The 15,770-nt window shown below is 39.3% G+C and overlaps 1 protein-coding gene across 1 annotated transcript; it reads right to left on the bottom strand.

Annotated features, from left to right (window-relative positions):
- Positions 1-130: 130 nt before the first annotated feature.
- LOC127644560 (gastrula zinc finger protein XlCGF7.1-like) lies at positions 131-13,857 on the bottom strand. Its single transcript, XM_052127784.1, has 2 exons — positions 13,466-13,857; positions 131-6,806 (listed from the first exon to the last, which is right to left on the bottom strand). Exons 1-2 carry the CDS (start codon positions 13,548-13,550, stop codon positions 5,884-5,886), a joined length of 1,008 nt encoding a protein of 335 aa, XP_051983744.1. The 5' UTR covers positions 13,551-13,857; the 3' UTR covers positions 131-5,883.
- Positions 13,858-15,770: the final 1,913 nt, after the last annotated feature.

The raw sequence follows: 15,770 nt of genomic DNA, 5'->3' as shown, positions 1-15,770 counted from the left end.
AATTAAACTGCCATTTGGTGGTAAATGTCCAGTTGATGGTCAAAGACCAACATCAAATCCCTTTATTATATTCAGACTTAAGCTTGTCAAAGAGACATGCATGAGCGTCAACACTTCACATGCAAATCACAATTATGGTGACAATCAAACACATCAAGATTTTATTTTTTATTATTATTGGTCACAATAAGCTGTGAATTACTGGTAACAGTATCGGTCACAAAATTACATATCGTAGCATCCTAATGATTACAACAAGAATACAGATGACAAGAAATCTTGTGTAATGTAAGCAGTACAGAGTTTCAGGTAGTCTGATAGTCGTGCAGTGAGGGCACGGCTCAGTGACGTGCACAGACCATAGCAGGGACAGGGGCGGAAGAATGAAAACAGACTCTGATTTTATTATTTATTCTTGAATAATTTCTTTGCTTTTTGAGTATTTAAGCATTTTTATTGTAGTAAATAATGTTTTTTTTTCCCCTTCATTTTTCTCCTTTGCCATAAATAACAGCCAATTATTTTATATTTCTCACAAAAAGCAACATGGTATTACACTTGTTTATTTATAGATTTTCAGACATGGTCTGATAACGTCTCTGGTTACACATGTAACCTCTGCTCCCTGAGATGAAGGGAATGAGACATTGCGAGAAATCACTTTGGGGATTCCTTCTCCGATAACCTAGTAGATGACCTTGTACAATAACTTCAATCCTGTGATTGGCAATGGTGTTTGAGCCCCAGCCCTTTAGGTGTGCAGTTGGCCTATGTAAGCTGGTGCAAAATCACCATCTCTTAAGAATTTTCTGACTGAGAGACAAGAGTGCATCATCATCAATCCTCCACCTGGTTGCATAGGCGGAGTTTGACATTCGAGCCAGGGGGGGGCAAAAAAAAAAAATCATTGTAGCAGCTGGGACCTGCATGGCCTATCAATTGGGGAACTCAGCACTAGCACATATGGACAAAACAAACATGCTAAATAAACACATATTTATTTTTAACCCAAGAAAAAAAACAGTAGGCCTACAATACAATCATATTTGTAAACCGGTAGAACTTCGCATAAACAGCCACTTGACTTCGCATCGCATCTTCGTTCAGAACTTCGGACACAATTAGGATCAATGAAATGTGGACCACTTTTGCACTGTTAAAATATTAATGAAACATTTAAAACATTTTGAGACACGGGAAAAATGAACAGTCACGCAATAGCCTACTCTCCACTTTTGAAACATATTGAACAGCATATTGAAAGCAGTGTGTTGAGTTTCTCCAGCTTAAGCAGTTATTTGGCAGAGAAATAAAACTTACAGACCTAGACATTGTCCAGACTAGTGCAACAGTAATTTTCGTTTTTTGTCCTGCATATGCGTCGATAATGGTCTCAGGTGAGAGCTTGCCCGTAATGTCGCTTTCGATGTGAAGGATCGCAAACTCCGCACCTGCCTGGTTGTCTAATGGTTAGACAGAGACCTGGAGAGGACTTAAAGCCACATTGTCTTGCACCTACTGTGAAATTTGGTGGAAGATTTGTGATGATCTGGGGGTACTTCAACAAGGCTGGAATTGGGCAGATTCGTTGCAGAGGCTGGAATCTGGTAGCTGCATGAATTTTTGCACCAGGAGTGGCATAAAGACATTCAACAACACTGTGAAAGACTGGTAGAAAGCTGTGATTGAAAATCAGGGTTATTCCCCTAAATACTGATTTCTGAACTCTTCCTAAGATAAAACATTAGTACTGTGTTGTTTAAAAATGAATATGAATTAGTTTGCATTATTCGAGGTCTGAAAGCGCTGCATCTTTTTTGCTATTTTGACCAGTTGTAATTTTCTGCAATTAAATGCTCTAAATGACAATGTTTTATTTGGAATTTTTGAGAAATGTCAGTACTTTATAGAATAAAACAAAAATGTTAATTTTACTCAAACGCATACCTAAAAGTAGTAAATCCAGAGAAACTAATAATTTGCAATGGTCTCTTAATGTTTTCGAGAGCTGTACATAATAAAAAGAATTGGGCTCACCTGCTGAGTGTTGGAACATTAAGCGCTCCAGACAGAGATGACTTGTGAAGAGATGAACACCACATCTAAGTTGTAAAACCTAGCAAACGTGCTTTGTGAAGACCAACCTGCTCAATTTGTCCATGCCCATGAAGAGGCCATACCACTAGGTGAATGCGTTTTCACACCAATGGGGCATCTGTCGCCATGTGATTCATAAGCGAGGGCAATTGCATCAATGAGCCAATGAGAGAGCCTTTGCTTGGAAACAGACATGCAATTTGATCATCCTCCATAACAACCAAAGAGCTGCTCTGACAACTCTGACAACTAGCAAGCGCACTCCACGTACATGTATACTCCCCGCACAGGGCATAGCAAATACATCTCCTGCTCCTCATCCGAATAAAACGATGGGGGAAAGAAGGCTTTGTATGTGGACCACCTGAGCTCTGAAGGGTGTGGATCGAACCATAGGCACATCGCCTTTTCTGGGTTTGATGGTGGATTTGAAAGACCCAGCCCAAATTCCAGGCGGGAGCTGTCAACCAATTGCGCCTGCATATCACCCACCTGTTTAACTGAGGCCAGAGCCAACAAGAGTGCGGTTTTTAGAAAAAGTACATGCAACTCAACAGATTCTTATGTTTCAAAAGGGGGGATTCATGAGTGCATTCAGCACCAGATTTAAATCCCAAATTAGGCCTGTAGCAGGATGAGGGGTATTTAAGTGCTTCGTTCCCCTAAGAAATTTTATGATTAAGTCATATCTGCCTATAGAGGAGCCAGCCTCTTGGGCATGATATGCCGACATAGTCGCTACATAAATCTTAAGTGTTGGCGGGGTAATACCTGTGTCTCTGCTCTTGAAAGAAAGTAAGGATCTAGTATCTACATTGCCTAAGAATTCAATGGGTCTTTACCACTCGATGAGCACCAATTTGCAAATACATGCCATTTCAGTGCTTCGTGGACGGAGCTCTAGCCTGCAAGATGGTATTAATTACAGACTGAGCTGATTCTGGCTCATTCGACGCACTCCGTTCTGGGGTCACACATGTAGGTTCCACAGTTCCGGCTGGGTATGTTAGATCGTGCCCAATGCTTGAGAGAAGAGGTCCCTCCACGGAGGGCTGTCCAGTATCTCCATCATCTACTGAAACCAGGACTGATTGGGCCATTTCGGTGTTCTCTCTGGCTCTGATTCTAACAGAATGGAGGAGGAATACCGGGGGAAAGGTCACTTGCATTTCACAGGACATTGGTGTGCCAAGGCTTCCACCCCCAGTGCGGCTTGGGACATGGAGTACCAGAGGGGACAGTGGGCATTTTCCGAACAGGCAAATAGGTCAACTTCCACTTTGCCAGATACTTATCAATACCTCAGGACATATGAGGATGAAGTCTCCATTCCCCTGACATCGCTCCCTGGCACAACTGCAGATCCGCTCTGCAGTTCAGGCAACCCGACTAATGTTGCTTGCAGGAAGAGATGGTGCCCGCTCCACAGGAGAGGATGCTGTGCCAGGCTCATCAATGGCAGCGAACAAGTTCCACCCTGACGATTTATGCATGCCACTACTGTCATATTGTCAGAACGAATCAGAACATGGTGAATCACTATGTTGGAATGAAAAACCTTCAAGCCTAGGAAGTCAGCTAGCAGTTCTAGGCAGTTGATGTGCCATGCCTGCTTCGCACCTGTCCACGTGCCGAAAGCTGGGCATCCATCGCACAACGCACCAAAGTTGAGCAACGTGTGAATGTGTGTGTGTGCATTTTGCGCAGGTGTGGCGAATGCATTTGTTTTTTTTTGTTGTGTGAGAAAACTGTCTATATAAACACAGCACACAGAAACAACTTGTATAACCTCCTGGTGAACTCTGGTGTGGAGGGAGAGTGAACATTTTTTCTATGGACACAACACACAGAAACAACATATATTTGTAGCCTCTAGGCGAACTCTGGCAGGTAGGGGAAATGAACAGCATGAATTATGTGGGTCTGGCTTCAACGAAGGCTCAGCTATATATGTTGAAGTCAGAGCAGCTGCAAGGACATGGCATCATCTCCATTGTCAGATCAGCCAAACGTAATAAGGCCGTGCACTCCGACAGAGGGCCGGATCTCATCACGTGTATACTGTACTGGCGAGGACGCTACATCGGATGATCGGGAGGGCTCGTAGGGGTTGCGCTGGTGCAAGATCCTCCTCGAATTCATCCATCTTAACGTTGCAGCCCCACTGTGCCTCCTCATGTGGTCCCTCGGGATCCCACTGGGCGGGTGGGAGGGCGGGATCTTCCCTCAAATCGTGATGCACAGAAGCGGCTCTTTTTATGATATAGTAACATATATATATATATATATATATATATATATAAATACTTTTAGTATAAAGGATATAATATCTCCTGCCAGAACACTGCGGGAATAGTGTGGGGTCTCGCTGAAGCGCAGCGTTGTTTAAAGACGAGCATCTGAAGCAAAGAACCCATTCACCCAGAAGCATCTTTGACGGCGAGGCTGAGAGAATCTTTGCTGGAACACCAAGTAGCAGTGAGTCTTCTTGCTGCAGGTGCTGAGTAGTACAGGCGATAAGTCGTCCTGTCTGCTTCTGCAGAGAAGATCCCATCCGCTGAAGAATTGTATCTCGATGGAGAAGCATAGAGGGCTTCCAAGAGGAGAGATAATGTCGCTGTCTTGAAAGAAGATATTTCTGAAAAAATTCAGATTTTGTGCCCACTAATATAGGCCAACTAAGTGCCTAAAGGGGCGGTGCTCAAACACCATTGCCAATCAGAGGATTGGCATTATTGTACAAGGGCTTCAACCAGGTAGTCGGAGAAGGAATACCCAAAGCGATTTCTCACAGTGTTGCGTGAACTCAATCAAAAGGAAACCCCATGTTTTTGACTTGTCATAGTAAAACCATGGTATTTTTTAAAGTACCTTGCTTGTAGTACAATGACAGTATCATGACATATAAATGTAATAATCATTCAGTACCATGTTATTACCCTGGTAATGGCACAGAGCTTTTTTGGTTAGGGCTCTCATGTAGAATCCTTAGAATCCTTTATTTTGGTCACACATTATACGCACAGTTTTTTGCATATATACAGTGAAATGTATTAGTTTTCACATATCTCAGCTAAGCTGGGGTCAGAGTGCAGGGTCAGCCACACGACCACACCTATTATAATTAATAGGATTATGTACACTGCAAGTGCACTGTTGGAAATGTGGTAGCAATCAAATTGTATTCTTTTGATGAACTTACAACACAGTACATGGAGTGGTCTTTTTATCTGACCTGTTATTCATCTGAGGTAACAGCACTTTGATGTTCCGGGGCAAAGTCCAAACTGCGTTACTGTCCCTTGAATGGAAATGCTGCGGGAGGGACAACATTCGAAAGCTCAGTCAAACGAATGTGAGAAAATTAAGTGTTTTACCGAAGGGCCTTTCCACATTAGCGAAGAGCAAATTCATACAGTAATGCCATGTTTCCACCAGAGTACCCACTTCAAGGGATCAGCACTTCAGAGAGAGTAGGGCATAAGGAGGATCACTTACGATTGGAATCCACCTCCGATCTGCTGTTGCGTGCACTGTTAAATGCACCTCTGCTTAATTTTCTTTAACAAAGAAATCTCATAACACATTATTACTGTTATTGTGATATTATTATGAGATTTAATTGTTTTATTTAACTATTTTATTATTATAATTACAAATTCTTCCCTTTTTCTGAATGACCAAAAGGGCACCTTAAGATTTGTGAATGAAAGGGACTCACGCGCCTGCTGCCCCCATTTCTGTGCACGCCACAGGCACTGCTTAAGGCTTCCCTTTTGCATGAATTTACAGGTGTGAACACAGATGAATTTTGAGTCTCTTTGCCTGTATGAAACCCTTTCCACACTGATGGCATGTAAACGGTCTCTCACCAGTGTGAATTCGCATGTGCAAACGATGTGCTTCTCTACGTGCAAAACTCTTTCCACACTCTTTGCATGTGAAAGGCTTCTCTCCAGTGTGAATTCTCATGTGCATTTTAAGGGTTCCTTTCCGTGCAAAAGCCATTCCACACTGAAGGCACGTGAAGAGCTTCTCTTTAGTGTGAACCCGTTTATGCACAATAAGGCTTCCATTACAAATAAAACTCTTTCCACACTCTTGGCACGTGAAAGGCCTCTCTCCAGTGTGAATTCGCTTGTGCACATCAAGGCTTCTACTATAAACAAAACTCTTCCCACACTCTTGGCACGTGTATGGTCTCTCTCCAGTGTGAAATCTCATGTGAGTCTGTAGGTTTATTTTTTGTGTGAAACTCTTCCCACACTCTTGGCATGTAAAAGGTTTTTCTCCAGTGTGCATTCTCAGGTGAACCTTAAGACCTGTTTTTAGTGCAAAACTCTTTCCACACTCTTGGCATGTAAAAGGCTTTTCTCCAGTGTGAATTTTCATGTGCATTTTAAGATTTTCTTTCACTGTGAAACCCCTTCCACACTGATGGCACGTGAAAAGCTTCTCATTTTTGTGAATTCGCTTGTGCACAGCAAAGCTTCCACTATAAACAAAACTCTTCCCACACTCTTGGCACATGTAGGGCCTCTCTCCAGTGTGAATTCTCATGTGACACTTAAGACTTTTTTTGGCTATGAAACAGTTTCCACATTGAGAGCAGGTGAAGGGCTTTTTGGCTTTTTTTCGGTCAGTTGATTCCGTGTTATATTTCTTGTCCTCTTCATTCAGTTCTTGACTTTCCTCTTTCACATTCAGGTCTAAAGTGAAAACAACAAATTGTCAAAATTAATTGCAAGAGTGACAAGCCTGAAATGAATGAATATTAAAGTAATGTATCATGATGTGTTTTGTTAACACATACAGTTCAGTTCCCTTTTAGGAAAAAAAAGAAAGGAAGGGTTTGACAAATCGTTTTGGAATGTACAGCTGAAGTAAGAAGATTGTGAATGTATACACTTAGGTTGAAGTGATTAAAACTCATTTTTAACCACTCCACAGATTTCATATTAGCAAACTATAGCTTGGCAAGTCGTTTAGGAAATCTACATTGTGCATGAAAAGTCATTTTTCCAACAATTATTTACTGACAGATTGTTTCAGAAGACCTCAGAAAAACAAATTGGGGACCCCCAAAAGTCTGGCTCATCCTTAGGAGCAATTTCAAATGCCTGAAGTTACCATGTTCATCTGTACAAACAATAGTACGAAAGTATAAACACCATGGGACCATGCAGCCATCATACCACTCAGGAAGGAGACGCATTCTGTCTTGTAGAGTTGAACATAGTTTGGTGCGAAAAGTGCAAATCAATCCCAGAACAACAACAAAGGACCTTGTGAAGATGCAGGAGGAAACGGGTAGACAAGTATCTATATCCACAGTAAAACAAGTACTCTATCGACATAACCTGAAATGCTGCTCAGCAAGGTAGAAGCCACTGCTCCAAAACCACCAAAAAAATAAATAATACAGTTTGCAAGTACACATGGCGACAAAGATTTTGACTTTTTGTCTCAAGACATCAGCCAGGAAGTTGAAGCTTGGTCATAAATGGGTCATCCAAATGCCAATGACCCCAAGCATACCTTCATAGTTCTGGCAAAATGGCTTAAGAACAACAAAGTCAAGGTATTGGAGTGGCCATCACAAGCCCCTGGACTTATTCTGATAGACAATTTGTGGGTAGAACTGAAAAAGTGTGTGCGAGCAAGTAGGCCCACAAACCTGACTTATTGTGGGAAGCTTGTGGAAGGCTACCCAAAACGTTTGACACAAGTTACACAATTTAAAGGCAATGCTACCAAACTCTAAAAAAAAAAGTGTATGTAAACTTCTGACCCACTAGGAATATGATGAAAGAAATAAAGCTTAAATAAATAATTCCCTCTACTATTCTTATCCTAACTGACCTAAGACAGGGAATGTTTTCTACGATTAAATGTCAGGAATTTTGAAAAACATATTAAATGTACTCAGCTAAGGTGTATTTAAACTTCTGACTTCAACTGTACTTGTAAATAAAATACATGTGCACATATGACTATAAAGACAAACAGAAGTAGATTTATGCAACAGTGTTCTTTCCTCATCTTACTTGCAGAAAACAAAGACTTTATAGCAAACCTGATCACACGAGAGGTCGGCATGTTGTTTCTGATATTTCCGGTAGCCTAGGAAGGGCCACGTTATGCCAACTTATTGACAACGGCATCTATCAGACGTATTTGCATCGGCTCCAGCATGTTTACCTTCCCCAGCAAAACCAGGAAGTAATTGCGTTTGCATAGTGATAAATGTGCATTTTCCTCTCTTACATTACATTTTTACCCCACTTATGGATACGTTTAGGTTTGGGAGGTACAGTTTCTAAAATATGTAATCCTCTTCACTGTATTACAGCCTGTAAAGCTGAAAACAACTTGCTTTTTGCACTCCTCCATGGACTTTTTTCCCAGAAACTGGAGCTCACATAGGCCCAAAAACATTTTGGCCACTGGGGACAGTACTTCAAATTTTGGTTAGTAAAGACAAATTTCAGCAAAAGAAAAGTGAACCTACAGTTTCCAATATCACTGCGAGATCAGTCTGGTATAGCAGGCATACAGTAAATCAAGATCCATTACAGATGAGTACTTTTTTCCTGTTTTATTAAAAGATTGTTAAAAATATTTTTCAATGACCTCTTAAAGTTAACGAGTAGGGATGGTGAACAGAGTTGTGGTGCGTTAGTAAACATGGAATATTAAAAATGTCTAGTACTGCACCATATTGACATTTTTTCTTCACACTGGCCACATTTGTGACCATCAGCAGGGAAAACAATGGGGATAAATGGAGAAACAACTGTGAAACAGTATCAGCCTAAAAAAAAAATGCTTTTGATTCATGCCACATCGTGGGACAAATGTAAACAGGTCTGAAGTCAGCACAAATATTCCCAAATTTTCGCAGACATTTACATTATATTTGTCCACAATTTATCTCTGTATGCAGGTGAGCCTGATTTGTGACCACAGAGTACACAAGGAACATCTCTCATTCAGAAGTTAAAAAATATTTTTTGTTGTTTGGTCTATTTAGGTCGCAATATTACACATTTTCTGTGATAATCCTGTCTGTATGAATGTAGGCTAAGAGCGCTTTTAAAGGACCGCTGAAGAATACCCAGAAAGTGACTGAGGCAAGCACATTGTTTTACTTATGTGTTTAAAAACTATTTTGGAGCATTGATCAAGTAAAGGTTAATCTAGTTATAAGTAGGGCTGTCAATTTAACATATTAATTCAGACCGATTCATTATATTAAAAAAAGGTGTTAAAAACATTTATGCAATTAATCATTTCCCAAGACATTTCAGCGTTTTCAGAAGGGGCAGTAAGTCAATTTGCAGCTGTACAGACACCAAACCACACATGGTTGCTTGACACTAGATGAGAATGCGTTCTTGCATTCAAACACACCTGGACAGAGTGCTATTCTGAAAGCAGGTATATTGAGATGTGTTTTTTTTAGAGTTTGAACTGATTTGTTTCGAGTCAGTATTATGTTCTGTGATCTACCGGCCTCCTAAATACAACAAATATTTCATAAATGACTTTTCAGATTTTTTGACGGTTTTTATGTCAAAATATGATAACGTCATAAATATGGGAGACATTAATATTCATGTATGTTGTCCCTCCAAGTCGTTGGTAAGAGATTTCTTCAATCTCATGGATTCTTTTAACCTGGTACAGTCTGTAACATGTCCCACGCATGAAGGTGTGCACAAATTGGAGCTTATTTTTTCTTGTGGACTATCTGTATTTAATTTTGTTTTATGTGATGCAGTGTTTTCCGATCACATGCCTATTTTATTTTACATTTCTGTGCCATATCATGTTTCGGCATCGGGTGTTCCTGCTCGTCGTTGTCAAGCTTTTAACCCCTCCACTGCTTTATATTTCGCTGCTGCTTACCAAAATAATGTCCACATGCACTCTTTGTCCCTCCCCTGTTCTAATAGTGAGGAGGTACTATCACATTTTTATTCCAACTGCAATAGCATTTTAGATACTGTTGCTCCTTTTAAAATGATCCGTGTGAAGTCCAAAAATTAACCTTGGTTAAATGACACTACTCGCGCTGTCAGACGAGAGTGCAGGAAAGCAGAACGCAAGTGGAAATAGGATAAGCTACAGGTATCTCTAGACATTCTAAAGGAAAACTGGTATAGATAACAAAAAAACTGTCAAAGCAGAAAAGACAGTATTTTACTGATATATAATTTTAAGAAATTAACATAAACCTTGTGTTCTTTTTAATACCATTGATGCTGTTCTTAATGCTCCTCAAACTAATGTTTTTTTATTAGAAACCTGTAAGTTTTTACACTTTTTTTTGCAGAGAAGCACTATATCAGAGCACAAATTTCTCCGTCTTTTGACCCTATGGCTACAACATCTTGCTCTGCTGTTTTTGACCAATTTGAGCCGGTGTCTCGCTCTAGTTTGAAAGAAATGGTTGATCATATGAAACACTCTGGCTGCCCAAATTATGTTATTCCTCCTCACTTTTTACTATTGGACCAATGATCCAATTAATTATAGGAGCATTATCGCTCTATATGTGCTAGTGCTGAGTTCCCCAATTGATAGGCCATGCAGGTCCCAGCTGCTACAATGATTTTATTAAATTTTTTGCCCCCCCTGGCTCGAATGTCAAACTCCGCCTATGACCATAATATTCTAATTTCTCGCTTAAGAGCGATGTGTTGGTGTTATAGCATTGCTCTGGAATGGTTTCGATCTTATCTGTCCGATAGAAGCTTTTAAGTCTGCTCTGGCAGCGGTGTAACCTCATCAGCACCCATTCCTTGTGAGGTTCCACAGGGTTCTATGCTCGGACAAATTCTGTTCTTCCTATGCTCTCTTTAGGATCTGTTTTCAGGAAATATGGCATCTCGTTCCACTACTATGCTGATGACACCCAACTTTATTTACCTCTGAAGCGTAAGGATGCAAATTCCATAGAACCACTGGTGAGTTGTCTTTTTGACATCAAAGCTTGTTCCAAGGGCTAGGTTGAAACATGGGGGGACCGTGCTTTTGCCGCTACAGCCCTGAGGCTCTGGAAAAGCCTTCCTCTGCATGTTAGGCAGGCTCCTATTTTGATTCTTTTTCAATTGAGGTTTAAGACTCATAATTACTTGCTGGCCTTTAATTCAGCCTGAGATCGTCCTTTTATGTGTTTTATGTTCAAATTGTTGATTTCCTTGTGTGTGTTTTTGTTTTTATGTTTTACTGTACAGCACTTTGGCCAATGACTATTGTTTTAAATGTGCTTTATAAATAAAATAAAAAACTTGAAACTTTTCACTAACTCTAATCTCTGCTCCCTCACTTCATCCTGTCATCTCTGCTGCTTTCACACTTAAACAATCATCCTCTTTATAGAGCAAACACTTTCTAGTCTTTCTTCATATTCATATAATGTTAACATTACACACAAGAATAATTGAACACACGAGTGCTGTTAGGAGACAAAATGACATATCTCCTATGTTTCTGCCAATAATTTCACTTCAGATTTCAAATTCCTGGGCATTAAGAGGATCTTACCTTTCAGGAGAGGGGGAATGAGACAAAAGATTACTTCAGAGATATTATGTGTTTACATTTTTAGCTAGGGGCATGAATGAAGAGATTGCTCTTTTTCTTTAATGTAAGTTTAACTTACTTTTTTGTCTATGAAATCGTTCTTGGTATTTGGCATTTGTATTCTGTAAAGTTTCTTATATTTCAGTTCTGTTACTTCAAGGGTGTTTTTCTTTCTACCAAGCTCAGCTGGTCTTATTACCTAATTATGTGTATAGACAAAGCATGTGTTGTTGTTCTAAGCCCAAAATATACTTCGATTTTGAAAGTATGCTCCATATGACTGCAATCATTCACAGGCATTTGGTGCATGCACAGTATGACTGGATAATGACACACTGGACCATTGCTCTTCAGGAGTTTAGACCCTTTTTACTAATCTGAATGAATATTTTTGGTGAACAGAATAAAAAGACTGGAGTAACTGAGATGAATCATTACCAGTACTGGATAGAGTACTTATTACAAGTTCTTTGAAACAATGGATGGATCCACTGATGTAAGATGAAGTAGGAATTAACAGATTTCTTTTTCTTGTTAGCCTACAATAGAAAGTGTGACCACCTTCGCCTTTAAAACAGCACCAATTCTCCTAGGTACACCTGGACACAGTTTATCTTGGATGTTGGCAGATAGGATGTAATCTCAGACTGGCTCGATGTTCAGTGGAGGGCTTTGTGGGAGGCAATGCCATCTCTTGCAGAGCGCCTTGTTCTTCTATTCTAATCTTTTCTATTTGCAAAAGTAATGTTTGTGAGACTAAAATGTATTTATCCTATTGACACTAAAGCTGAAGATCTAAATAACTATCTTAAGACAAATATTTTTGTAAAACATCTTAAGTGCCTAAAACTTTTGCACAGTAATGTACTTTTACCAAAAGGTTTTACTATGCCACATGTCCAAAACATGACATTAAAATTGAGCATTTCTAAAAATTATTGTAATACTATTGTATGTTTTGTAAGAAAGATAATGGAGTTGGTTATTATTTGTGATGAAGGAAATTATGTAAAAAATTGGATATTTAAATAATAATAGAAAAACACTTAAATAATGCTAAAGCAAAGGATTTAGATATATTATATTGTAGCCCTGCTTTAAATTGTTTATTTGTACTTAACGGAATATTCTGGGTTCAATACTTGAGTTAAGCTCAATCAACAGCATTTGTAGCATAATATTGATTACCACAAAAAAAAAATTGTTCTTTAAAATAAAAAAAAGAAATACCGAGGTTCCAGTCAGTGAAGCACTCATAATGGAAGTGAATGGGGCCAAAACATTTTTTAACCATTTTAAAAGTATAGCCTCAAGACGTAAACGATATGTGTGTTAACATTATTTTAGTGTGATAAAATCACTTACTAGCCTGTTCTGTGTGAAGTTATAACCAATTTTACAACTTCGTTAGCATGACGATGTAACGTCAACAAACCCTAAAATGACAATACATAACGATTTAAACAGCTTTACAGCTCAAGTAATACATGTGTTTTAACAGAAGAATTAATGCAAGTACTTTTATCAAATTATTAACTTCACATTTCTGTGTTTAAACCCTCCAAAATTTGGCCGTATTCACTTCCATTGTAAGTGTAACCCAGATTTGTCCTTTATTTCATTTTTTTAAGAAAAGGAGGAAAGAGTCAAATAAAATGTTTGTGGTCATCAATATTATGCTACAAATGCTGTTGATTGAGTTTAACTTGAATTGAACCCGGAATATTCCCTCATGTTCCTCAGCCGTCTTTATGAAGAAGCAAAAATAAACACCAACCTATTTGTTCCTCCGTCTCTTCACTTTTAATTCTGCATGATTGTGTAATACTGATGTCTTCATTCTCTTCTTTAATAAACTCCATCTTTACAACAATGACAGTTTATAATCGCGTTTACGATGAGGAGAACAGCTGCGGCATTTCCGTTTACTTTAATACGAAGTTCGTGCAGTTTGTTACAAGCAAGAAAACAAACACAATGCGTTCAAAGCTTTTCCTACTTCTGAAGTTTAATGACGGTTGGCAAACCACCTTTTGGCGCATTACCGCCACTTACTGGACAAGAGGGTGGAGCGTCGAAAGGAAAGTGAAAAAGCCCCTAAAAATAGTTTATTCGTGATCAATTCAGTGTGTGAGGTACTTACATCTTTGAAATCATTTTTAATAAAAGTAAACAAGAGCATGAGACTATTAAATATACCCCTTACAGAAATAACTAGAAATGTACCAGAATGTTCCTGTAGTTTTAGTAAGTTGAGAATGTGCTGCTAATGGAAATGTTTGTTTCCTTATTACAGATATTGTTTTCCATTTGTTGGTTCTGTTAATGATTCAGATCATGTCTTGGATGCACAGCCCTTGATTTGACATTTTCCTTGTCTTTTAGTAATAAAGGGTACAACAGGGCTAAAGGCTCCACTCCATTGATTTTATTTTCTCCCAAAACGATCAAGAAAAAACTACCACAGGACTTTCCTAAACATCTGTTTGTCAAGTCATTTTTAATTGTATAGCACTTTTCAAAACACACATAATTTCAAAGCAGCTTTACAGAAAATGAAACTGTAATATCTATATAGTCTTAAGGCCAAAACACTTCACTCAAGTATGCAAAAGCAGATGCAAGTGCTTGGCCAACGCAAGGTCCCGTTATACATTATGTGCACTGTTGCGTTGCTCTGGCGGTTACAAACATCAGGCCACAAGAGGGGAATAGATTTTTTTTAGGCGTGAACACGAAACCGGTGCTGCGTCCGACACCAGGAAAATGCTGCCTTCGGAAGCTGTATACGGAGGCAGGATGAAAATATGTTGTTTTTCAAACTGTTCGGAGACCAGTTTCCTTAAGAGTTCCATTCATTAACAGATAAGCCATTAACTAATTAAGCAGCAAGTCAGCTTCATATGTTTTCAGATGCAGCCCAGATGTGGTAGATGAATCGATAAATTGAGTGGTGAGAGACACAGAGAAAAAACCCGTTTGTTTGAACGGACTGGGAACAAAAAGTAATATATATATATTTTTTCGGAAAGATTCAAATTAAATTGCTCCCCGAGTCCGCCATGACAGAAAATCCGCTCTAGCATCCTTTGCGGCAATGCTGAGAATGCAGAGCGTACTTGCGTTGTGTAAGGAATTGAGCACTGGCACATTTCACAATGCAATAACGTGTGAAATCGAGCTTGCCTAGTAAGGTGCGTCTGCTTTCACATATTTGTCTAGAGTATGTTTGGGTCTTCGGGGTCATCATTGTGTAGTTTGATTAAATATGATTGTAAATTGTGTATAAACATTTAGGTAACAATTGTATTTAGAACCCCTGTGAGAAAGCTGAAGGCGACTGTGGCAAGGCACACAAAACTCTATAAGATGTTGCTTAATGGAGAAAAAATAAACCTTGGGAGGTACCAGGCTCACTGTGGGGGCCAGTCCCCCTCTGGCTAAACAGCATTAATATAATAATAATAAGCAAGTGTTAAGGGACAGTGTTTAAACAGATTTTGAAAGAACTGTAAGATAAATTACTAATGTATTTGAAGTTCATCCTGGATAAACTGCAGAAGTTCACATAGATGCATTGTCCATTGTTAGTTGACGGATGAAGGCTTTTGCTGTCTATTGATAGTCTGTGTATTCCATTTTAACAGTGTAGTCTATCAATAAACCGAGGTGAAGCAGGCAGAGATCAGTGAAGTGCTTCGCAGTTCAACCGGCAGACCATTTCGGTGAGGTCCATCCTAAGTCCAAGGTTCAGGCAATGGCATATGAATTATCCCATGTCTTATAGTTAGAGTTGGCATCAGTTCATCCCCTGAAGTCCATCGTAAAAGACTGAAGTGATATCTGGCTTGCACTGGCTGCAGTTAGTTGTCATCATTCAGAGTCAAATAGCAGTGGAGTCCGACACCATGCAGGAAGGGAGCTGGATCTGATATTATATGAATCCTGAGGTTGAGACAGGGAAACAAATAGAATAATATTAACGTAGATGCCATTCAATTTATTGCAGTTATAGATTATGAGAAATGTGTCTGGTTCTGGCAGACCTAACTAATGCAGCCTAATTGTGAGTTGATGGATAA

The sequence above is a fragment of the Xyrauchen texanus genome, chromosome 6, assembly GCF_025860055.1.
Source record: "Xyrauchen texanus isolate HMW12.3.18 chromosome 6, RBS_HiC_50CHRs, whole genome shotgun sequence".
In the NCBI taxonomy this organism is placed as follows: domain Eukaryota; kingdom Metazoa; phylum Chordata; class Actinopteri; order Cypriniformes; family Catostomidae; genus Xyrauchen; species Xyrauchen texanus.
Note: the sequence above shows the minus strand (reverse complement) of the source record. Positions and strands in the feature narration are given on the sequence as shown.